Source organism: Pseudorca crassidens, chromosome 10 (assembly GCF_039906515.1).
Source record: "Pseudorca crassidens isolate mPseCra1 chromosome 10, mPseCra1.hap1, whole genome shotgun sequence".
Taxonomy (NCBI): Eukaryota; Metazoa; Chordata; class Mammalia; order Artiodactyla; family Delphinidae; genus Pseudorca; species Pseudorca crassidens.
The window spans coordinates 72,885,982-72,912,188 of NC_090305.1; the positions used below are offsets into that span (position 1 = coordinate 72,885,982).

The window sequence follows — 26,207 nt, forward strand, 5'->3', positions numbered from 1 at the left end:
GTTAAGCCATTGAGGTTTTGGGATATTTTTTATTATAGTAGCTAGTGTCTCTTGAATTAATACAACCACTTACTAGTGGTCCAGCCTTAGCTAAGTAAGTTATCTTATTTCTCTGTGCCTCAGTTCCCTAACCTGTAAAATGGGGGGAAACAATATCTACGTGACCCAAAGTAAGTAATAAATGCTGGTTGCTATTATTAATAATAAATGATTATTGTTGTTGTTATTGTTCCCGCTGATCCTTGGGGAGTAGGAAGAATGAATTATTTTAAATTGGAACATCAGAAAAATGTGTTTGAAAAAAGTAAGCCGCAAGAAATAATCTATGCAAATAGTCCAGGCTTTGTAAAGTAATGGCTTATTATTTGCAGTTTGGCTGTAGTTAAATTTGTTGGCATACGTAAAACACACTCATAAATGCATACAATGAGATTTGTCTTCTCTAACACACATGGTCCTGTAATAATTATTTTGGCTTTTCGTGTTGTGAGGATGTATGTACAGCATAAATATTCATATTTCAGAACCTCAGATCCCCATGCAGTAATCCAGAAAATATCCAGGAACTGGAGTTTTTTTTTAATAAGTATTGAGACCATTTGATTTTGTTCAGTAGACAGATGAATTTCCCAATTTTGAAGCAGTATGTTACACTGCCATGCTAGGGCAAAGATGGTTGTATCAACAGCAGGTTTAGTAGCTTGCCTCTGACTTAATTTCCCTTGTATAAAACAGGAATCTAATGCAGCATTCACACTCAGTTTTATCACCACAGAGTTAAAATTTATCAGTGCATTTGACCAGTTGACTATGTGAAACAGTAAAAGCTTATGAGACTTATTTGGACTTAAAAAACAAAAAGAGTATAGACTGTAAAACAGGGAGAGGAGAGATATCCATCTTTTAATTCAGGACCTGACAATCTGAAAGTAGTAGAAATCTGTCAGAGACCACCACTGCTCTGAAGAGCAGTCTCTCTGGAACTCTTGATTTAGTAGGGCATTCCACATAGCTCGCTGGGAACAAAGGCTCCAGGGGCACTCGGGCTGGGGACCCCAATACTTCTTGTGATAATGCTTTCTTGAGGTGAGTATCAAAAAGCACCTTAAGAAGTAATTTAGACCACACCACTCCTTCCCCTGACAACTCTCCCCACCCCACCCCCACCACCCCACTCAAGGTGGAAGTTCTTAAAAAACATGCTGAGGAAAACTACTGTCTTCAATGGTGGTTCATTCCCATGCTTCTCACCCCACAGAACAAGAACTGCCTGTAGGTGATATTCCAGATTCCTCAAGTGGTCCACATTTGCTGCAGCCCTGCAGAAGTCAGAGTCCAGCTGCTCCCTGCCTCCTCTCTGCTTATTCTTTGGTTGTAATTTAGTGCCCTGTCCTCCTCTCTCTTCTGTCATTCCTAAACAGGGTCTCTAATTCTTAATCAAATTATCTCTTGTTCTGATGGCTTTGACAGAGAAAAACTGCATTCTTCAAGGATGTTCCTTAGACTTAACTAGATCTGGAAGAGCACTGCATTAATAATGGGTGGGGTTTTGTTTTGACCCTGGAGGCACTTGATTGGAATATCTCTGTGAAACAGAATGATTTGTACAAAATGGCATTTTCCATTTTCGAATAGAAAAATATTCTTCTGTGACCTAGAGTTCCATGAATTCAGCTAGGTTTGTTGTTGTTACGGTTATAATTAAGAAGAAGTGTTTCTAACATCAGCTTAAAGCTTAAAGGATTTAGAAATATATTTACTTGGAAACATAATTGCTTTGGAGTGTTGTATTTTGAAGTGACACTTCCACATGCGATAATTGATTGGAGAGGAATACTAAGTACATTTATGTCATAATAAAAAAATGACACTGCCTATAAGGAGAGAATCCAGAAATTGTAGATGATTAGTTTTTATTGCAACATCTTTAGTAACATATCTGAAAACTGTCATCCACCCTTATACACATACAGACGTCTAGCATCCAGTTTCTGCCAGAAGGGAGCCATCCCCACAGAGTTACTGTTGAAGACCCCCTCAGTGCTTTGGGAATATATTTGAAAAATGCCATTGCCCACAGCAACATTCAGAGGTAGTTCATCTGTTAGGTTATGACCTTGGCTGAGAGCTTTTTCTTGTTGAGGCAAGAGAATTTCCTTTTTCAGAACTTATAGAACAAATGTTGGCATGTGTTACCACTTCTGCCATCATCGTCAACATTTTTTGAGTGCTTTACTCTGTGTCCAGCGTGCTGCCAGGGACTTTACACACTCGACCTCATTTGATCATCCTGGGAACAGTAGGAGGTCTGGTATAACCCACTCTACTATTGAAGGAAAGGAGGCCGATGGAGATTGAGCAACTTGTCACATTGCTAGGACTTGAATTTAGTACATCTGAATGGAGAGTCCTTGGTCTTAGCACCACACCAAATGGCCTAGCAAGTGGGATGCACATTGTTGATTTTCCTCAGACTTGAATCCTGGCCAGTGATTCTAAGCCAAGCAGGATGCTGCCACCAGGCTGCAAATCAATAGCATGCCAGCAAAATCCATGCAGATGCTTTCCCACCCATCTGATCATTGTCAGTCCCCTTTGCTACAAATAAGACAGAGGAGACAGAACAGGAACTGCATCACTTTCTCCCCACTGGAGGGACATATGATGAGCTTACATGCAATCTAAAGAGACTACCCTTCCCACTCTCCCCCGTCCCCCACCTCCCCCACCTCACCCTGTTCCCACTGTTCATCAAGCCTTGACCATAGATGTCCTGCCTCTGTTGACCAACCACCTTGTGATGGCTCATGACTGTCTGCTCATGACTGTTACACTGATAGGGTACTTTGTAAATTTCATCTCCCAGGAGGCAGGGAATTATATATGCTATACAGTCATCTCCTTTTCTACAACCCATGGCTAATTCATTGTTTTACATTCCTCCCTGGAACCCTCTTCCTACCTGCTGACCATCCTGTCATTCTTGTTCCTGGCCAATTTTTCATTGTTTACAAATCAATTTGGGTTGCCCAAATATCCTGCTACTCACCCCTCCCTACTCAGGGAGAAATATATGTCTGTGCTTTATAGACTGTTCTGCACTTAGTAGAAGGCACACAACACTCTCCCACATCTGGCAGAAGTGACATACCTGCACTGCAGACAGGTGTGACCCTGGGAGGAGACACACACAGAACGGCTGTGTGGGATATCAGGGCTCAGGTTTCAATTGAAATAACCCGTGTGGCTCTGCTCCAACTTATTTATTATTTATTTTTAATAAAAAGAACCAAAAAATTAGCCTCCTTATATCCCAAGGGAACATGTATATTTGTCATTGTTCCCCCCACCTACCTACACATGGTAGGCAGTTTGTAAATACTTGTTAAATGAATGAAAATAGCAGTGATTTCAGTTTAGGTTCCTTTTTTGTTTTGGTGTGATCCTTACTTCAGTAGTTGGTTTAATGATTTTACCTCTGGTACTGTGGGTATTTCAGAACTTGAAGGAATGAGAATAAGACCAAAAATTGAATCTTAAGGTAGGAACATGAGGCATCTTCCACTTTTATGTAACAAGCCACCTTTAAGGGTTCTGGGCTTAGCCTGTATGGGTTGCTTTCCTAGTAATAGGGTTTACTGGGAAACGGGGTCAGGGGCTTTTAAGGGAAGTGTTGGAGGCTTAGGGGTGGGATGGGGAAGCAGGCCAGTTTCTCTCAAGTCGTGGGCTTTGAGGCAAGCTCTCCAGATTCTCACTTGGGGACAAGCAGGTCTTTGCTTTATCATCTCCTCCCCTGGACCTTCTGTCAATCCTTATCGAGTGATTTAATTATACTGACTCTAGAGATGTAGTTTCAGTTTGTGATGAGAAAATTTGGCCAAGAGACCATGTTCAGATGTTCCAGCTCTTTGGCTAATGGTACTCCTGCATCCATCCTCTGCAAGAGGGTATTTTTTGCTGGTGCCGAGCACACTCAGAGCACCTCTTCTGTGTTGGGCTTCTGTACTAATTAATTGTGATTGATCAGAAGCCTCCTGACTGGAGCCCCCTCTCTGGGGACTGTTCCAGGTGACTGACTTCTAGATATGCAGTTAGCCCGTAGGAAAAAAATGACCCAAAGGTATGAACAACATTAAGTGTTCTGACAGTGAGGTAGTGCTTTTCTCTTCCTGGTGTTTGTGTGAAATGATCTGGCAAAATAGATGCTACAGAAATAATGCATTTCTCTGTCTCCCTTCTCAAATGATAAATGTTCTTGGCTTATCACAGGATTTCTTGCCAAATGCTGATTCTGCTAACAGAAGGAATGGAAGCTTCTGATGTTCCCCTGTGACAGAGGGAATAAAAAGTTTCTAAGGCTGCCTTCCTTCTGTGTCATGAATGCTGAGAGGTGCGCTTGTGAAGGGCTGTGTTCTGCCTCGACCCTGGTCTTGGCTAAAGCCACAGGCTGTGTTACTCAGGTGTCACTAGCTACTGCCCCAGTCCAGGGGGAGGCCCAGAGGATGTACGGGGGTGGCAGAGTGAAGAACAGCAGCATCATCAACCACCTTGTTGGAATTTGTCTGCTCCATTAAAAGCTTCGGTTCAGGAAGGCATTGGTATGAAAATACAGAATGGACTAGAATCCTCTGTAGCAGAAATTCCAAGAGGGAAAAACAGGGGAGCACGAAGATTTAGAGTGGCCCGTTTTGTGCGGGCACTATGCTGGGAGCTTTCAGAGACGTCCCCCAGTAACCCTCCAGAGCAGCCCTGGAAGATGGGCATCATTATCTCTGGTATTCTGATCGAGGACACTGAGACCCAGGAGGTTAAGCAATTTCCTTAAAGTGGCATGGCCAACCAGCCCAAACAGCTGCCGTGTCTGACCATCAGACCTGTTGATGTCTCCCAGGGAGCCCACCTCTCATTCTCTGACTCTTCTAACTTTTTTCCAGTGCTGTCTCCCAAGTCCTGGCTACCCCAGCCTCCCAATTCCTTGTCTCCATCCAGTTTTATGTCCCTCCTTCCCACTCTGCACACTGAGATTTTTCAAAACCACAAATCTGGTCACTGGGTCCTTCCTCCTCTTAAATCCTTCAGTGACTCTGGTTGTTGTCTGTCTCCACACCCTCAGCCTCCTACCCAAGTCAGGATAAAGTCCAAACTCTTCATCCTAGCACACTACCCTTGATGGCCTGGCCCTGGTCACCTTTATGGCCTCGTCTCTCACCAGAGTCCCTCGTCCTGGCCATCCATGCACCAGTGAAGTGGAACAGGAGTAGTTCCCTGAGCTCCAGGCAGCCTCTTGCCCTGAACTCCATACCTACTGCTCCCTCTGCTCATCCGCTGTTGCATCTCCCCTCTTCCCAGTCTAATCATCCTGTAGGGTTCCAGCAAGATTGAGTGACTGCCTTGACCACCCCATCAGGGTACTTACCACGATGTTGTATCTTCTTTGCCAGTTTACTCATCAGATCATTAGACCATGAGCTTTCTTCCACTTTGCATTACTTATCATGTTGTGCTTGGTGCCTCGTCCCCTGCCTGGCATACCATAGACACGAAATAGACATTTGTGGAACAAATAAATGGAGTGTTGGAGACAGAGGTCAAATCCAGACCCGTCTGAATCTTTAGTCAGGTGGCATAGTGTCTCTTCCATGTTGGTCTTCCCCACTGCCTTCATTTTGTGTGTTGGCAGAAACCCGCTGATACTTTCTGAATTCCTTATCCCAGTTGAAGGATGCCTGTTTTATTTTTTATTTTATTTTATTTTATTTTTTACTGTTTTTACACAAAACAAAGTAATTGCCAGAGCAGTCCTTGAGGCTGTAGAAAATAAAGCTTCACTGTTGTCATAGCTGTGTGCGGAGTCAAACCCCAGAGGAGGAGGAATTTGGGGTATTTTGCCTCCAGGTCGTTCTTGGTACCTTGGAGAACAGATGATTTGTAGCCCAAACACAGCCACGGTATTAATATATAATTAAGTCCCCTGGGCCGCTTTCAAGGGTCAAGAGCTGTGTCTGCTCCTCTGGGGTCAGGCTCCAAGCTTGCACCCTCAGAGGCCCAGTGGAGGGATAGCGTCCCCACCTGTGACATCCATTGTGCCCTGCCGCATGGCTTTTGCTCACTTGGAGCAGCCTCGTAAGCAGCTGCCCTTGTTAACTGACGATGTTAACCGCCCTTGTTAACTGACAATGTCTCTTGTTTTAGGTATTTGACTCGCTCTTGGTGAGTCCAAGCCACTGTTGGCTACAAGATCAATGAAATAGGCCTTGTGATGGCAGTGAAATGGGCCCTCTGAAACAAGTTCACAAATATTTAGACTATCAATCCTTCACTCCCTACCCCCTAAGTGCAAAAGACCAAGCAATTCAAAGTCAGACCTCGCTAGGTTTAAAACTCACTCTCTAACCATTTGACTTTAAACAACTGACTAAACCTCTCTGTGCCTCAGTTCCCTATCTGCAACATGGGGATGACACGTGCCCCCCGGGGTAGCTGTGAGGATTCAACAAATTAATATGTGAAAAGCTTCTGGCGCCGTGCTGGGCCTTTGACACACGGAGGACTAATTTTGCTGACTTCCTTAGGCTCTGCTAATGAAGACATCCTGCTTAACTACACAGATTCTAATTGGGCCACATTTCCCCAACAGAACTTTGTTATTAAGTGCCCATATTCTATTCTACATATAACTACACCTCTTATATTTTCTAATTTCCAAAAAAAAGTATGTTCATTATAAAAATTAGAAAATACAGGTAAGCAGAAAGAAGAAAAATCATTTGCAGTAGCACAGCCAGCTGTGAGCATTTGGCATCCGTCCTCACAGTGTGTTTGTGTGTATGTTTGTGTGTGTGTGTGTGTGTGTGTGTACGTGTAGGCAGATTAGTAATTTAAAACAAATTACTAATCACCCATTACTGTCTGTAACCTATTGCAACATTCTGTATGCTAGTTTCCTACATTCTTTTGCACAGTTTGGGATGGCTGTGTAGAACTTGTTGTACCGTTGTAGCTTACTCTATCCAGTTGCTAGAGGTCATGTTGCTTGGTTTCCTACAGTAGGTACGTTTTTGATGCTTTTGGTGTATATCACCATTCTAAGCCGCTAAGGGTTTGCAATTGATTAATGACTATAACTTGGTTACTCTCTCTGTTCTTCAAAATCCTTTGATTCTAGCAAAGAGTAATGTTTCCTGGTAAGAGTAAGACATTACGTCGTTCTGACCCAATTCCAACAGCCATTAACACATCTTGAAAAGCAGAGTGTTTTTTTCTTATGGGATAACTTCCCCAGGGTGGTGAGAAAGTAGTTTGAGGCTTGGCTCATTGGCAAAGAGGACCCATTGTCACATGTCCTAAAGGGAGAGGGCTGAGGCTGGAAGAGGAATAGAACCAGTGAACTGCTGAGTTTGTCCCAGATCTAGAATCCTTGGCTTGGCACAGAGCTTCGTGTTGAGCTTACTTAGCTAGGTCACCAGGCACAAGGAGGCCTGGGAGACGCACAGCCCTCCATAAAATCGGCGGCTCCTTTTCACAGAGCAGACTCGGAAGAAAAGAGGATGCGGGAAGGACACATTGAGAAGTCAGTGGATAGTCAGAGTTGAATAAATTGATTCCCTTCTAGAAGTCTACTGGGAGAAAAAAACATGTAAATAATAGATATGACCAGAATAATGAGGACCAATATAAAGATCAAAAGATTTAGGTAAAGGCTAATTGTGACATACATTTTCTTTTTCTTTATCTTAAGCCTCTAGATCACCTTTAGTTTCAGAATTACTTAAGACAGAGATTTATTTCACTGACTGTAAATATTAGACTAACATTAGCTTTGTTTTGTTTTACTTACTTCTTGAACTTTGTATTTTTGGTAGTGAATCAACCTTGCGTATAAGCTGGCCTTGGTTCTTGGCTTTTGGAGCACATCTGGCAGGCAGCAGAGAACCCCCAGAATTTTTGGCTGCAAAGAGATCATTGGCTTGCATTTGAACTTAGGGAAAGTTTCCAGTGACTGTTATTGAAGTTTTATTCATACACCAGAGGACACTGTTAGCCTGAGCCAGGCTTGGGCTGGCTGGAGTCCCACATCCTGTGCCAAGCCCATCAACCTCCCAAGGAGTGGGGAGGTCGCGCTTACAGGACCATCAGACGGTGCAGCTGCATCCTTACTTGCATCTTCCTTGTACTGTAGCATTGCAGTTGTTCTGCAACAAGCTTCATCCAGAGAAGTTCTGTGAGTGTCTGCTGTGGGCTGGCGGGTGACCATGAGGACCTCAGCTCCTGGACCATGCAAGCTGTGATGCCAGGAGATATGAGCACAGAATGCTCTGGGAGCTTGGAGGGAGGGTGCAGCCTCCTCACCTTGAGGAACCAGGACAACCTTGTCAAAGAGGAGGGGAAGGCTAGAAGAAGAAAAAGACTCTCAACATAAACACATAAGATTTTTATGGACATTTTCAGGGAGCAGGGAGAAGAAGCATGTCACTTAAAACTCATGGTGCAGGGCTTCCCTGGTGCCACAGTGGTTGAGAGTCCACCTGCCAGTGCAGGGGAAGCGGGTTTGTGCCCCAGTCCAGGAAGATCCCACATGCCGCGGAGCGGCTGGGCCCGTGAGCCACGGCCGCTGAGCCTGCGCGTCCGGAGCCTGTGCTCCGCAGTGGGAGAGGCCACAACAGTGAGAGGCCCGCATACCGCAAAAACAAAAAACAAAAAAACAAAAAAACCGCCTCATGGTCAATTATAGGACCATGCAGAGCCTCTCTGAGCATCTTTTAAACCATGTAACAGATGTCTGTTTTGGTCCAGACTCAGGTGCTCCAGGATAGCACTTTTAAAAATTTCTTCAGGATCACTTTAATTCTGAGAAACTCCAAGCCCTGCACCTGACATCCAGGTTTGAGGCCCCAGTGCCCAGTCCAAGGGTCTCTTCCTGCTTTTCTGACCTCCTGTCCTGCTCTGCCAGTGCCCAATGGGCACTGGGAGCTCTCTGTGGCCAGATGCCTCCGGGCTCTAGGGATTTCATTTTAGTCTTAGGGGTTGAAAGAATCCTCTCTCTACATTTGTTTCCTTAGAGTCACTCCCTCTGTCCTTAAACTCTAATCTTGTCCTTTTAGGACACCCAGTGTTATTGCCTCAAAGGACTTGGAAATCTAAGCTAAGAAGGGAATCGTTTTATGTCACACACACATGCGTGTGCACGCACACACAGACTCACACATTCCCTTCCTTGGGGCAAGGAAAGACTGAGCCTCCTCCCGGTTTATATATTTGAAGGAGAAGTAGAGGAAATGGGGAGAAAATATAAATTTATATGTTAAAAATTTAAAAAGTTGTTATATTAAAAACAACTGCCATTAAAAAGTTGTTATATCTTCCATTCCAGAAATTGCTCTCAAGGCCTCTAGAGCCCAGATAACATGTGGAGCCTTATGCTTTTCCCAAGTAGGAGCTTGGGGTAAGGTGTTAGTAACCGATTCAGGTTTTCCCTCCAAATGAGGGTAAATATAAGGCCCCCAATATTTTTAGTTCTCCAGACTTTTTCATAGCTACATAAATGTAAAGGATTCCTCTTAACATTAAAAGTATTTTGAGCTCCATTTGGAACTTTTTTAAATTAATAAGCAATATTTCTTTCCAGTAGGAACAAAATTAAATGTTTAGTTATATCAAGCGTTTTGGCTTTAGGATTCCTTCATACACTTACACAATATTGAGGACTCCCAAGATCTTATGTGAGTTGTATGTATAAATATTTGCCACATTTGAAATTAAAACCAAGAATTCATTAATTTAAAAATTAACAAATTCAAAACATAAAAACTCATTGCATGTTAACATTGTACATAACATATTTTATTAAAAATAACTATATTTTAAAAAACAAATTAGAGGAGTGGCTTTTTTTTCTTTTTTGCAAATCTTTTCAAGGGTTGATTTAAGAGAAGACAGGTAGATTCTCATACCTTTTTTTGTGGTCAATCTGTTGTGACTTGTTAAAATCAAGTAAGAAGACATGCCTTCATATATATAAGCTGTTGGAAAAAAGGAGGACTTCATGGACCCTTGAAAGGGTCTCAGGGACCCTGCAGAGGTTCTTGGGCCACTTTGAGAACTGCCGATTTAGACAGATAAATTACCAGGGTATGTGATAGGTTTTAAATGAAAAGTTGTCTTTGAGAATTGGAGTGTACTGTGGGTCAGATTAATCACTTATGGAGACTAACAAATTATGAAATCTTATATAATGGTTATTTTTATATAAGAAATGTTGCTGTTTTAATGTTGTTTGTACTTAGTGTACATGCTTCTTTTTGTGAGTTCCTTGAGGATATATAGGAAGTCCTCAGTAATTGAAATGAATTGAATTACTAAAATTGACAGCAAGGACTTTAACATTATAAAATGTCTATAAGATGCTGTGCTTTTTTTTTTTTTTTTTTTTTTGCGGTACGCGGGCCTCTCACTGTTGTGGCCTCTCCTGATGCAGAGCGCAGGCTCAGCGGCCGTGGCTCACGGGCCCAGCCGCTCCGCGGCATGTGGGATCTTCCCGGACTGGGTGCACGAACCCATGTCCCCTGCATCGGCAGGCGGACTCTCAACCACTGCGCCACCACGGAAGCCCAGATGCTGTGCTTTAATTGCTTTAGGGTTTATTTTTTTCCTGGGTGCTAGCTAAGCTTCAAGAGAACCAGAGCCAGTTTTCACATTTCTCTCTAGTTGGTTTAATAATTTTGAAATACAGTCCAATCTCCCCAAATCCAGCAGAGACAGCCATATTATAACTTTATTTTTACTTATTCCTTTTAGGTAAATGTGCTCTGACATTGTAGGCATGATGTTTTATGGTATCGTGTGCCATGTTAATGTTGTCCTCCCTCCTTCCAGAAATACAAAGAGTATGAGAAAGACGTTACCATAGAAGAAATTGATGGTCTCCAACTGGTGAAAAAGCTGGCAAAGAACATGGAAGAGATGTTTCACAAGAAGTCTGAAGCAGTGCGGGTAAGTGCCTCTGGTTTCTGCTCTGTACTGCCCGAAGACACAAAGGCAGCTGCAGGCAACTGGCATTGATGAACCCAACTCTCAGAGATCAAAGTTGACTCAGCCATGATGTACACACTTTCTTAAGTCTGGTTAACTAGGATAATCAGTTACTAGGGGCACAATTACCCTTTCTTCACGTAGGATTTAGGTGCCAGTTTTCGTCTTATGATTGTATACCTTCAGTGGAGGTGTCCCTAATTGCACATCCACAGAGGATGGCCTCTGGCTGTGTAATGCATTCATTAATTGCCAAAGTACATTCAAGGGTACGTTGTGGTTGAACTAAGCAATTGTAAAAAAATTTAAGCAATGTTTGCCAAAATATGGAATTGAAAATTTCTATGGGGTAAATGAGTCTAGATGAAGTTGGAAGTTCTTTTTACCTCTATTGGAATATTACTGTAATTATAATGTTTATCTGGACTGGCAAGAGCTCCCTGAAAATTTAAAAAAAAATTTTTTTTGGAGTATAGTTGATTTATAATGTTGTTTTAGTTTCAGGTGTACAGCAGAGTGAATAAGTTATACATATACATATATCCACAACTCTTGTTTAGATTCTTTACCCATATAGGCCATTACTCGTGAAATTTTATAGTAGCAGGAAGAACGGAACTGCAGTGCACATGTGCATCGTTTTGGATTTCCAAGATGGCCTCCAACTTTATTCCTTGTTGCTGACAGAACAGGGCATCTGAATTCTTGATTTAGGACATGTGAATGTTGCAATATCCTGTGTTAATACCATATTGGCACAGGATTATGGGAAAGAATTGCAATCTGAAGAGTTCTTTATTTCTAAAGTATAGTTTACTTACCTTTCAGTTTTATTATTTCCAGAATGACTTTATTATAAAAGTCCATTTCCTATTTTAGTTTTTCTCATCCTTAATTGGCCAAACCAAATTTCCGCAAGATATTTCTGCTTTAGACCTTATAATCCCACACATTTTCTTGTTTCTAAAACATTTTTCTACTGTTTTGATTTAGGGAAGGAGGGGCTGTAGTTTAGGTAATAGCATGAGCTTGAACCTGGGTTTAGTATCTGCCTTTGTCACTTACTAAACTTCAACCTTCTGTAAAACAGCCTTCATGAGCCACAATTTCCTCATCTTTAAAGTGGGGAAAACTCTCACAGGGAGTGTGAAGATCAAACACAGTTGTGGTTTTGAGCCATTTAGCACAGAACCTGGCACGTGAGCAGTGCTCAGTGAATAGTAACTTCTGCTGTTACTGTGATTATTAATTTAAATAATATGAAACTTCTTGGTGGAAACTCTGAAGTGCCTTAAAAGAAAAAAAGTGCTCTTATCTGCCACAGAAATACTGCACTGACAGCCATTCCTGGGAGCTGCATCGTGGCCTCTGGTGTGTCTCTATATCACTCCCTTGAAGCAAGTGGTATTCTTCACAGACAGGGCAGCATGGTAGGCATTTGAATCTAACAGTCAGAGAACCCTGAGATAAAAATTTAAGAAAAACCCCACACAATTACTATTTTCTGTTTATAAAATGAACACCACCTTTGTTGGAAGTTTTACAATATACTGAAAAGTATCCAACGGAGAAAAAAATCAAAAGTTCCACCACCCAGCAGGAAACCAACGCTTGTTTTCTTCCTTCTAGTCTTTTTTCTTTACACTTCTGTGCATGTCCTTGTATGTGTTTTTCTTTTATCAAATTAGCAATAGTATTGCCTGTTTGCTTTTGTTGTATCCAGCTGTTTTCACTTCTTTATCCCATTATAGTGTGAGCATTTTCTTGTGTCACTGTGTTTGGAGATTTTCTTAAATGGCTACATAACATTCCAGTCTATGGGTGCGTGTGTCATAATTGATTTGACATTCCTCTGTATCTGGATATTTAAGTTGTTTGTAAGCTTTGATATAAATAATGCTGAAGTAAATCTTCTTGTATGTTAACAGCAGATCAGTAGACAGCACCCACTACGTGTTGGGTGCTTCTCTAAGGACTTCATATACATGAAGTATATATAGGCCTTATCCTGATAACGGCCCTGTGATGGAAGTTACTATTATTATCCTCATTTTACAAAAGAGGAGACTCAGAGCAGAAGTTAAGTCACTTCCGTGAGGTTACCTGGGGAGTGGGGAATGGACCTCAGGCACAGGGACCCCAGAGTCCACTTCCTTCATCACTTCCATGCCCTCAGCATCGCATCCTTCAGTGTATGCTGATTTCCTTAAGATGAATTCCCAAACACAGAGACAGTTCTGAGGCTCTGAACCCATCTTTAAGTCTCTTTATGCATATGAAAATATTTCTGTCCAAATAAGGTCATGCCAATCCGCAGTCCTTCAGCAGGAGTGGTGTGTGAATGCACATTTTCCTGAATCCTCAAAAAATGAATACAAATGTTTTGTTTTGTTTTAAATACTAGTAACAACATTGTCAATTGAGAGAAGGAAATGCCATTATTATCCCAAATTGGATTTCTTCGTGAATCACAGAATTTTGTAGTAGAAAGGGACATGAATATACTTAGGTTCTGTCTCTGAAATTGACAAAAAAGGAGGCCTGCTGTCTGGAATTCATGGGGGCTTGTGAATCATGCTACCGTCATGCAGAGTTCTAATCAGCAGCAGACCCTGGACCTGGGCACTCAGAGGCAGGGGCCCACGTGGTGGGTGAGACATGGGCTCTGGAATAGAGAGAACTGTTCCGAATCTCAGTTCTGCCCCAAGGTGTGAGGCTGGTGAGAAAAGCTGAATAAGCCCATTGGACCTCTTCTCCTCACTCAGCTCCCTGGAGACGTTAGGACGTTAGGATGACTTACTAATCCTTAGCTATGTTTATTGAATTCACTAGGCACCAGGTCCTGTGCCAAGTACTTTGCACATGCCACCTCATTTCATTCTTGCATCAGCCCTGGGAATGAGACATGTTACTATCATTGGTTTAGAGATGAGCAAACAGGCTTGGCCCTGGTTACTTGGGCAGGCTCAGTGGAGTTCCATTGGCACCCAGGCTGTAGGATTATAGTGTCTCTGTGTGTATCTGTGTCAAGTGTTTAGCACAGGCCTGGCAAACAGTAAAGGTTCAGTAAATGTTTGCTCTTAATGCTGGTTACAGGACCTCCCAGTTTGTGAATATGTAATAGTGAGAGAGTCTTGAAGCCTCAGGAAGTCCCTGGATGATGACAAGAGGGAACCTAAGTTTGAAACCTTTTTGCTTTAAATTAGTGAGGCGAAAATAAAAAAGACTGATATGGTTGATGTGGTTCCTTGGAGATGGAAAAAATTTTTTTTGCTCTATTTGAATTGAAATGTTCCCAGAGTAAAGCTACCCAAGATTCTCAGAATTACATCTTTTATGTATTTTAAAATAGAGCACAAGGCCCTTTGTAAGCACACTTGATGCCATAAAATTTAGGGTAGCTGGTCCAGCAATATGTGGTTCTCTCCTGCTCCCAATCTTTAAAAAGGAAAGAGGGCTTGTATATCAAGTCAGGGTTTTGTCTGGAGACAGTTTCATCATTGAGATCAGCCTGTTCCCTGTGTGGACTGTGCGTCTCCATTGGCAACAGTCACAGACCATGTGGCATTTGGAGTGAGATGAGGTGGCCACTGACAGGCCTCCTGGATGTTGGCTTATATTAAGGCCAGGGGAGCAGTGGGTGTGACTGTTTTTCATACTACAATTACACCTCACTTCTCCAATAGGAAAGGTTGCTATTGCCCATGGGACTTGTGATATTTTGAAGTGCAAAGACCTCAAATTCCAATTTGCCGGTGCGTTTGCGGTGGAGTCATCGCTTGCCACGTTGCACTAGAATGCTCCACTGTGCACCAGGCCCTGCCTTTCCAGTCCATGCCACACAATGAGCAGTGACCCCCTTCTCAAATGTCCCAGGAAAACACTGGATCTTAGAATTTGCTCCACCCATGTCATGCACTATGCCTAGCAACCTCCCCTTTCCGAGCCCCCATCCTCATCCCCGTCCCCAGCAATCCGAGTCAGGTTAGAGGCCCTGGTGCCTCCCCTAGTGCCTTCCTGCCAATAACTGACTTAGCACCAAGTGCTTATTGATAGTGGATGGCTGGGAGGACTCAAGAACACAGAGGAAAAAGCTAGCTCACAAAAAATGCTGATTATTAAAATTTCCATTGATGTATATAAAATATTTATGAGACTGGCAGTAGCAATTTAGAAAACTGTAGTAACACCTTTAGTTTGGTAGAGGGAGGTGCAGTTAGTGCTAGGGGGAGAAAAAAAGAGTATTAGGGTAACGCAGTCCTTTAACATGCCTGTCACCTCTTGGCTGTTAAACAGTGTTGATCTTTTTCTCTGTCTCTTCGGGCTTGATTTCATCATTTCCCCCCATCACTTTTCCCAGTGATTAGTTGAATCAGAGTGATTTTTATCATACTCATCCCCTATTTGAATTACTCTCCACTATGCAATTATCCTATCACAGAAAATCCTATTTTTCTCCCCATCAGATGTCTGAAGTAAATGTGAAAGCCAGAGTGGCCTGCCCATTACATAACCTCTGTCATCTGATGGATAATGGACTATATGTAACTTTTATTTTTCAGGCTAGCAAATTACAAATAACCTTAGCTTCAGTAATTGCCATTAACATAATGGCACCATCATTATGGTGGCATTTCTTAACTAATATTTTCTAGCTCTTTTTAATGCCACTGGCTTAAATAATTTTTTTCAATTCCACTCGGAGACTTGATGTAGGTTGTTTTAACATTAAACCACATCAGGTTTGATGCAGCAGTGCTGCTCTTTGCTTTTGTGTATAAAGATAGCAACCAAAGCATCATCTCCCAACTTCTTCGTTCAAACATATTCATGCTACCAAGCCCTCGATTAATGTTGCTGAGCAATTTATCAAGTATTAAGTCCCTATGAATGGACAGGAAATGGAATCAATTTGTTTTCAGTTCATTAACATTTCAAGGGAGATATTTCATATGCTGTACATGGAGGAAGTGATATGTTCTCTGCCAGCTGTGCACTCCCGTTGGGCCATGTCTAAGTGACACCTGGAAGTGCTCGGCTGTGTTACAAGTCAGAGCTCATTGGAAATATTGATAGGAGGCAAATTTGACACAGCTTCCCTTTTTTCTGCTGATGGTGACAAACTCTTTTCCCTGATTGAGGGAAGGGAGAAAGCAAAGGATGTGCATTCCATGGCAGTGGTGACAGGGACAGGCTGCCACTGCCTTTCCTTTGTCTTTAAAATCTGAGCCTTCAGTAGAAGTAGCACAAACCATCACACAGATGGAAGGTTCATCTGAGGCTCCAGGGAATTCCAAGCAGGCACAGCTAACCCTGCAGTTGGAGGAGAATCTGTAGGAAGTAGATCTGGGTAACTGCGGGCATCTCTGATTATAGAGATAGACTTTTAGGACAGATTCCAACACAGCCAGTGGGAAGTAATGATCCTCTGATTGCCTTATGGTCCATATAACCCAGATTAGCAGCACACTCTGAAAAAAGTAGGTAAACCAAGGAAATGACAAACAATGATTTCTTAGAGAATTTATGAATTTATACTAGTGTTCTCCAGAATGGTTTTCTAAGGGTGAATTCCCCAGCATGGTTTTTTGCCTTTGATTGTGTGGAGCAACTTCGGGGTTATCACACTAATCTGCGCCAGAACTGTAACATCCTTCTGGCTTCCCTGGTGTTCCTGGGTTTGGGCCAGGCACTGATCCACACAGCTTTCTCTGCTGGGCTGTACCGAGTGCAGACCTCCACAAACTTAAACACTTTTCAAAGAGACAGAAAGGATTCTAGGATGGTATCTATTTTGGTAGCATATTAGGCAAAACATTAAGTATTTTATTTGCTGTTCAAATTTATTTTCTCCCCCAAACAATTAATTAGAAGTGGCTAAACAAAGAAACTTCATTGGGGACTATGAAAAGACATAGCAAGCAAGTTGCAGGTAAACTTACTAAGTGAAGAGTCTAGTCTGTTGTTTCCAAACTTTGGGTAAGATATTTCATAAATTTAAAAAGCACTCTGAAGCTCATACCTGCAAATAAACTTAATCCTGTTTCACTTATTTTCTGATTTATATTGATAAAATGATAAATTGAGCCCTTGAAAAAGAGTGTTTTGCTTAAAAATAAACATCTGTGCTTCTTGGGAAAAGCTAAAAGAGACTAGATTATATATTAAGGTTTTTTCCCCTTCCTATAGCTACCTGCTATTCATCGCGGAACTGATTCCCATTATAGCTGTACTGTGGAAAGTAATTGCTGTTGTACAGTAATTCAATTTCAGTGTATTCACGCATCAGTTCACCGATAGGGGCTTATCTGGAGAAACCTGGGACTTGAAGGCTTTTTATCGAGAAATTCCACATGCAGCAAGAAGTTTTTCCTAGGTAACGAATATCAGCTTTTGCATTTAATAAACATTTACCTTCCCAGAAAAATGAATTTTTTTTCCCCTGCAGAAGAGATTTACGCCAAGCTTCCAAAAAGCCAGAGGGTACTATTAAAGTGACTTCCTCTAGCTGTTTTTTTGACTGGTACGTGTCTACATATGTATGACTATAAAACACATCTATGTTTTTATGTAAATATATACACTGAGGCATGAAAAGCAGGATGCACCCAAGGAAGGCATGCTCTGACGAAAAATATGTGCTGCAGAAGCGTTTCATATCTACAGGGACTATGCGAACACTTGTGGTATAAAAACTCATCTGTATCGGTAGGCATTGTGAAAATTGTTGGTGAGGCTGCTTTCAAAATCATACCCATTAAGTTGGAAATGAAATCAACCATTTTGTTTACAAATTTCTAAATTAAGGAAAGATTCTTAAGATGGAACTGGTTCTCCCTGTATAAAATGACTCTTAGGTCATAAGGACTCTTAATACTAAGTCCAAAATAAACTGAGGTCTTGGGAGTTGAATATACTGAACATTGCTAGGATGGACTTTAGTTATCAACCAATGGAGGTAGCTGTACTTATCTAAAAAGATTTTTCTGCCTTGTGTTCATTTCTGATCTTACCTAAAAATTTCAAAACTTGTTCCTTGAAAAAGGAGTGAATTTGTTTCAGAAAAAAGTATGTTTTCAGTCACAAATGGAGAAGAAAAGAGTATTATTTTTTTGTGTTGCTGTATCTTGTGACCTATTTGCCCTTCCTTCCTTCCTCCCTCTTTCCCTCCCTTCCTTTCTTCATTCTTTTTTTTTGTTTTTGGCAAACTGCTTTGCAAAATTCCATACATATGTGTAAGGAAATTTAGAGCAGAAACCTCAAACCAGAAGAAACAAAAAATAGCGACAATCTGGATTCACCAGTTTTGATGAGGTCAGCAAACCATCCTTGGTTAATGGTTGAGGGCAAAACCACATGGATCCATGTGGTCTTCGTGGGTTACACCCCAAATGGGGTTGGGGTTTCCTCTAACATACTTCAGATTGTATCAACCTGAGCCTCACAGCAAGGCCCAGAAGGCTGCTTTCCTGCCCACACTGAGAGTAAGCAACCAGCCCATCTCCTGAGGGAGATGCACTTCCTGTAAAAGAGATGGAAGGAGAACGACCAGGCATTTTGTATCCGTTTCATCTCCAGTCTCCTCAAGCCCTTCGTTTTCCATCAAGCCTGTATGGGGAGTTGGGTTGGCTTGGTGAACTGCATCCTAGCTTTCCTGCCTATTCTGGGGCTGTTCGCCTGTAGAAAGAGTTCTTTGTGGGTAGAACCACTATGCCAAACCCTCCCCAACTTCATGGTTATTTGTCCCATCCCAAATATTTGACCTAAAAGCTCCTTTTGCAAAGCTACGGCAGACTTTGTTTTGGGTTTTCTATGTAGCTCACCGTACCCATGTTGGTTTTCTTATGCTTTTTGCTTTGTTTTTAATGATTATACTATACAGGTTCACTGTAAAAGAAAAAGGAATGTGCAGAAAAATATAAAGGAAAAATTAGATACCACAGCCCCAGGAGGTATTGAAAGGCACTTGACATCTTTCAATACCTTTTGTTTTAAAATATCTTAATTTTTTTTTTTTTTTTTTTTTTGCGGTATGCGGGCCTCTCACTGTTGTGGCCTCTCCCGTTGCGGAGCACAGGCTCCGGACGCGCAGGCTCAGCGGCCATGGCTCACGGGCCCAGCTGCTCCACGGCATGTGGGATCTTCCCGGACTGGGGCACGAACCCGTGTCCCCTGCATCAGCAGGCGGACTCTCAACCACTGCACCACCAGGGAAGCCCTAAATATCTTAATTTTTATGCTTCCAGATGGTTTCTATTTGTGTATGTGTATATGCATATACATGTATATATGTAAACTTCCAAAACATTGGCTTATTCTTTCTTGTAACCAGATTTTTAAAAAAATTTATGTGTTGTGGACATCTTTCCACATTAATGAATATATATATTTTTATTCCTTTTCATGACTGCATAATAATCTGCTTTCTAGATGTTTCAATCAAGGAGTTTTGTCTTGGCGAACATTGATGTCATTTAGTGTTTCAGTATTATAAGCAATAATATGATAAACTCTCTTGCAGAGAAATTTTTTCCATTTATTTGATACTTTTATTAGGATGTATTCCTAGAAGTAGAATCAAGGCTTTTGGTATACCTTGCCAGCTTGTCCTCCAGATACCACCCACCTGCTTGTGCTCCCACCTGTGTGGTTGGAGAGGTACTATTACTCCACTTTCTTCCCTAACATTTCACTATTATTAGTCTTTGGGTCTTGATCAATCTTACAACAGAAAGCAGCATCTCATTTTACTTTATTTTCTGTAACTACTCACTGTTTGGCATGGTGGGTCCTTTCTGGCTCCCTACCTGCCCTACACCAGGGTTTGAGGCAAATTACACAATGTCACAGAGCATGGGTGCAGTGTCACAACATAGAGAAGGCGGCCTGGGTGCTGGTGCCTCATCATCTCATAGAGAGGTGTGCTCAGGCACTTGCTTGGTGTATCTTCCCATTTGTTTATGTTGTTTTCAGCTTCTTCCATCAATGTCTTATGATTTTTCGGAGTACAGAGGAAATACTTTCAGCTTTTCACCACTGAATATCATGTTGCCTGTATGTTTGTTATATATGGCCTTTATTATGCTGAGGTATGTTTCCTCTATACCCACTTTGTTTTTATCATAAATGGATGTTGAGTTTTGCCAGATGCTTTTTCTGCATCTATTGAGATGATCATATGATTTTTATTCTTCAACTTGCTAATATGGTATATCACATTGATTGATTTGTAGATATTGAACCAGGTGGTTCTGACCCCGGCTTCTTTCAAACTACTGCTGCTGTGCTGAGACTCAGAGCATGTGAGATTTTGCATGTGCCCCTTAGAGCAGAGTCTCTGTTTCCTGTAGCCCTCTGACCCTTCTGTACACAAGTCCCACTGGGCTTCAAAGCCAGTAGTTCTGAGGGATCATCTTCCTGGTGCAGGACTCCTGGCCTGGGGATCCCAACGTGGGGTTCAGACCTCACTCCTTTGGAAGAACCTCTGCAGTTACAATTATCCTCCTGTTTGTGGATAACCTATCTGGGGGCGTGAGTCTGAACTATATACTGTGTCTCTACCACTCCTACCTGTCTCATTGTGGTTCCTTCTTTGTATCTTGAGTTGTGGAAAGTCTTTTCTGCTAGTCTTCAGATCATTGTAGGTAGTTGCTCTGTAAGTGGTTGTAATTTTGGTGTGCCCGTAGGAGGAGGTGAGCTCAGGGTCTTCCTACTCTGCCATCTTGGCTACATACCTCTCCCTCCCTCCCCTCCTTCCTATTTGGTTGGATTTGATGAAGGAAGACTTGATTTCTGGACAGGGCAAGGAGGAAATGAGTGTTGTGAAGCCATGACTTAGCAGAAAAACCATGACTTTCCCCAGTGTCCGCTGTGCCTGGCTGAAGGAGCTTTTGGTTGTAACGCACAGGCTTGATGCTAGAACTAGGGTGTGTGCCTCCAGGCCTGGCACATGTTTCTCTTCATGTGGCAGATGGTAAACATGGGCAGCTCACCACCCCCAAGAAATGGAACAAACTAATGTTATGAGCAAGTTCAAGAGGCTTTTCGTAAATTAAGGAGTGATGTCATGAAGGAGAATTTGGAGTGATGCTGAGAGCAGTTGCCAAACCCTTTCCCCCGATCTGGGTTTGGTGTTGTCCCAGCTGTAGTCTGTCTGGGTCAGGGCACCCATCTAGAGCCCTGCCCCATCCCTGCCAGCATTAGCTGTCACAGCATCCTGCTTATTTCTTTAGACATGTTTTGAAAGTTGTACTTTGTTTATCTCAGTTTTGACTTGCATATTGTCAGTCTCCACCCTAGAACTCCACTGTCACGAGGACGGGGACCTTGACCGTCATGCTTCCTTTTATATCTTCAGTACCCAGGCAGGGCACTTGGGTGTCCGTGAATGAATGAACTGGCCACACTGGTAATGATGCTGTCATGCTCCTGCTTGGGATGAGTGTCTACGCACCAGGACACGGGGCTGGTTAAGGTCTCAGGCATTTCCTGTGTGTTTCTGCCTGCCCTGCCCTCTGCTCCCCACCAAATGATCTATTTCTCCTCTGCCTCACATGTGAAGTTTGTATGTGGTTTATCTTGTTCATGGTTTATATTATGTTTCTTTACAACAAAGCAAAAGAAAAACAATTCCCTTTCGCATCCAAAGGGAAATGTCACTTAAAATCGTATTTCCTGTTTTCATTGCCTACTTTTATTCTCCATTTATAAAATTGGTTTTGAAAGATTTCTTGTCACTTAGGTCAAGACCCAGTGGACCAAGCAGCCTGGAGAAGAGGGGCTCATGGCCACAGAGACCCTGTGTGAAATTACAGTGCTGGCCCCTGCTATAAGCCAAGTAACAATTACACCCCATCTGGGAGCCCATGTGGAGATGCTGGGCTCGCCCTGTGGTGCTCTGACTGCCTTGCTCACTGCAACTAGAAGAACAAGGTGTTGTGTGCAGGTAGATGACATGCATGACACTTTGAAGCAAAGTGAATGGGTCAGGGAGAGCTGAACACAGCAGAATCGCATCAGAAATCTTCTGATCTTCCAGATTATTACATGGTTTTTCCAACAAAACAGACCACATAGAAAATAATGCCACTTAATTTATACCCAGGCAAGGTGAAAGAAATCTTAAAAAGTTTGTGGGTGGGCAGAAATTATGGTGAATCACTGAAGTGTCACCATCAATATATCCAAATGACAGAATAAAGCAATAATAATGATGATGATGATGATAATAATAATAATAATAATAACCCACTAGCTATAATTGTATAAATTACTGGCAATGAATGAAAGGTTTTCAGAAATGTTTTGAATGTGTATTTAGGATGTTTAACTGGGGATGTGTTGCCAGCATCCGTTGTCTTTTTTTGGTCTTTGCTCAGTTTCCCATATGGAGGTAAGGAGCAGCTGGTCCTGCAACACAGCGAGGTTATGTATGTTTTCTAAATTAGGTTATGAGGGGAAAATGAAAAGGTAGTTAGGAATTCAATGGCGTTTCATTTATACTGCATTCAGGGGAGGGTTGACAGCCCTTTCGAATAATCAGAGTCTTTGTTAAAAATCAGCTGGGATATCCTTGATTGCCTATCCCAAGCTGTACAGGCTGCTTGAACAGACAAATAGAGTTTTGTACAATCGAGGGCAAATGGGGATTTTTGTGTGTGTGTGTGTGTGTGTGTGTGTGTGTGTGTGTGTGTGTGGTTTTTAATTGATATTTTTATGTGTCAGTTGGGGAGGAAAATCATCCTTGGGAATATACTTAGAAAGCCTCCCTCACTGTGCACCTGGTGATTCCCAAGCATCCATCTCATCAGGTGTTTGATGGTTTTGCAGAGAGGGACTTCGTCAGGGGCCCTAGAAGTCCGTGGTGGCATCAGCAAGTAGATCCCCATCTAGGTCACGGTGCGAAGTTGCTTATCAACATGCCAACACCAGCCGTCTCCTTCCGCCAAGCAGATGTCTCTGGACTAGGCAAAGGTACTGGCAGTGCTTTTACCAAGAGGTGAGCAGACAGGTGCCAGCTGCCGAGGGGCGATGGAAGCAGCTCCAGGCAGGAGCACAAGCAGACTTGCAGGGGGCGAAGCCTGTAGGCAGCTGTTTGGCCGGCTACATGGTGGCCTCTGTTATGGGGCTTTTGTAGCCATTCAGCCTATCTTCTTGAGAACTTTCCCTAAAGGGCTCAGTGAACCTCTTCCATTGCTGTGCTTGGAGTCTGTCACTGCAGTCTCGGTGGCCATGGTCTGTGGTCCACGTGGGGAAATCAGACATGGTAGAGATGAATTGACTCTAGGGAAGTGTATTTAGCCTTCTTCTCTTGGCAAAATGAACATAGAGTGGGGTGGGTAGTGGTTCACACTCACAGGAATTGCTTCAGTGGTGATGAGGAAAGTCATAGACAGGTTTTACTTGATCTTCATGGGCTTTGAGGAAAAAATGAACTCACATGTGCAAATATGAAGTGATGTAAAAATATCCAGATTTAAAGCTTGAAAAATTGAGAGGTGTAGCCACCCGAGGCCCCCATTCCCACATAGTGACAGTCCAAGTGAACTGCCCAGTTGGTTGATTTCCATGCTGCTTCCCTGTCATTTATGTTGCCACTCTGTCCCCCCAAAGCACTGAGGTGGCAGTCCTTGGATTAGTTAGGTTAGGGCCACAGCCTCTTTTAGTGAACATAGCAGAGTGTTTTGGTGTATGAGGTCTGAAAGCTCATAGGCAGGATATTCGCAGCATTTACAATTTACTCTGCAGAAAGTAAGCAGTAGTCATTGTCATTGTCACAGTATGGAGGGCTTCTCTTTTGCTAAGCCACTATGATATGCTCTACATCTGTTATCTCATTTAAATGTTACTATCCTGTTTTGGATTAAAAACTTTTTGGCTGGAGGCGAGGACTGTTCACAGGACACAGGATAAGAAAGCATTTTAAGGAGACAAGGATTTCTTTTTCTTTCAAGTTTGTGATCCACCCGATGGGACTGTTTCTGAGATTTTTCTTCACCTTTAACATTTTAGAATTTTAGCCTTTGTTTTGGTCTCTTATCCATAAGTCCTATTTGTTTCATTGTGCCTTTTCTCCCAGCTCAAAGAAGACCTGAGCCATGTAAATAATTCCTGATCTGGTATCATTCACAGAATCAAGAAACAGAAATCAGAGTGATCCCCTCTCTCCCTAAATCCACCTCCCCCCAGCACACACTTTCCTATGAGAATGATGATTGGGACAATATCACACATGAAGAAGGGTATGAAAAATGTTCAGAGTGGTTACATTTGAATATGGGGCACTTATCTCTCTGTGCAGGCACCTGATAGAAAAAAATAATTCATCAAACTTTGTTCAAGAAAAAAGAGCATTAAGCCTTCATCAACAACAATATCAAGAGCTCACCATGGCAGGAATGGGACAATAAAGGAGTTATTTTACCAGAATTAACAGGAAGAAATTAGCCCCATGTATCCTTCCTTTTTATCACAGTGTGGTAATTTGCATATTTTGAAATTTCACATTTGCATAGTCAGTGATTTTAAATTAGATTCTCACATTTCCTCTCTGATGTTTGTCATGTGTATAACTTGTCTTAATAACTGAGTTGTTAGCATTTCAGAAACAGTTGTCTAATCATTGGCTCAACCCTGAAAACACAGCGCCCAGTTTACCTTTGCAATTTTTAAACAGCTTTACTGACATATAACTCACATATGATACAGTTAACTCACTTAAAGTGTAGAATTCAATGTTTTTTAGTATATCCACAGAATCTGTACATCCATCACCCCAAGATTTTCATCAACCCAAAGAGAAAACCGTGTACCCGTTATCAGTCCTCTTTGTTCCTCCTTTCTGTTCCTCCTTTCTGTATCTATAGATTTACCTATTCTGGACGTTTCATATAAATGGAGTCATACAGTGTGTGGTCTTTTGTGACTGGTTTCTTTCACTGAGCATGATGTTTTCAAGGTTTACCCATATTGCAACAAGTGTCAACACTTCATTCTTTGTTATGGTCAAATATTATCCCACCATATAGATATACCACATCCATTTATTGTTTATCCATTCGTCAGTTGATAGTCATTTGAGTTGCTTTGACTGTTTTTAGCTATAATGACTAGTACTGCTATGAACATTTGGGTACATGTTTTTACATGGACATATGTTTTCATTTCTTTTGGGTATATATAGGAATGGGTTTGCTGGGTCACATGGTAACTCTGTGTTTAACCTTTTGAAAAACTGTCATACTTTTTCTAAAGTGGCCGTATAATTTTACATTGCTACCAGAAGTGTGTGAGAGTTCTGTCTTCCCCATATCCTTGCCAACACTTGTTATTTGTCAGTTTGATTATAGCCATCCTGGTGAGTGTAAAGTGGTATCTCATTGTGTTTTTGACTTGCATTTCCCTAATGACTAATAATGTTGAGCATCTTCCATGTGCTTATTGTATATCTTATTTGTGTTTCTTCCTTGGAGAAATTTCTATTCAAATCCTTTGCCCATTCAAAAATTGTGTCATTTGTCTTTTTATGAGTTATTTATGTATTCTAGATACTAGTCCCTTAGAAGATACACAATTTGAACATATTTTTTTCCTAGTCTGTGGGTTGTCTTTTTAACTTTCATGATGATAGTCCTTTGTAGCGCAAAAGTTTTTAACTTTGACAAAGCCTAATTTATTTATTTTTCCTATTTTGTTGCTTATATTTTTGGTATCATATATCTAAGAAACCATTGCCTAATCCAAGGTCTGTCTTTTTTCTTTTCTAAGAGTTTTATAGTTTTAGCTCTTACATTTAGGTCTTTGATCCATTCTGAGTTAACTTTTGGATTTGGTGTGAGGTGGTGGTCCGACTTCATGTTTTCCATGTGGATATCAGTTGTCACAGCATCATTTGTTGAAGAGTACCCTTGCAATTTAAGGTGAGTTCCTTTCAGCTCTGACATTTAATCGACCCAGTACTATTACCTACAGAGCTGGACCCCTACAGCTGTAATTAAAACAGCGCTGTTGGGCTGACTGACAAGCACGTAGTAAGCACTTTACGTTTTGTCTGATTTTATACTCACAAACCCCTCTGAGATGGGTCGAGTTACTACCAGTTATTAACCCATGTGTCAGGTGAAGCAACTGAGGCCCTATTTATTATTATTATAAGAAAACTATTATACTATATGTTGTAG

At 41.8% G+C, this 26,207-nt stretch overlaps 1 protein-coding gene across 6 annotated transcripts in view; it reads left to right on the forward strand.

Annotated features, from left to right (window-relative positions):
- The window catches only part of CACNA2D3 (calcium voltage-gated channel auxiliary subunit alpha2delta 3), a 785,949-nt gene that overhangs the window by 146,087 nt on the left and 613,655 nt on the right, over positions 1–26,207 (forward strand). For all 6 annotated transcript variants that reach the window (XM_067754783.1, XM_067754785.1, XM_067754784.1 and 3 more), the window contains exon 3: positions 10,873–10,989. In XM_067754783.1, the coding sequence (XP_067610884.1) occupies positions 10,873–10,989 (117 nt within the window). The remainder of the gene's footprint in view (positions 1–10,872; positions 10,990–26,207) is intronic.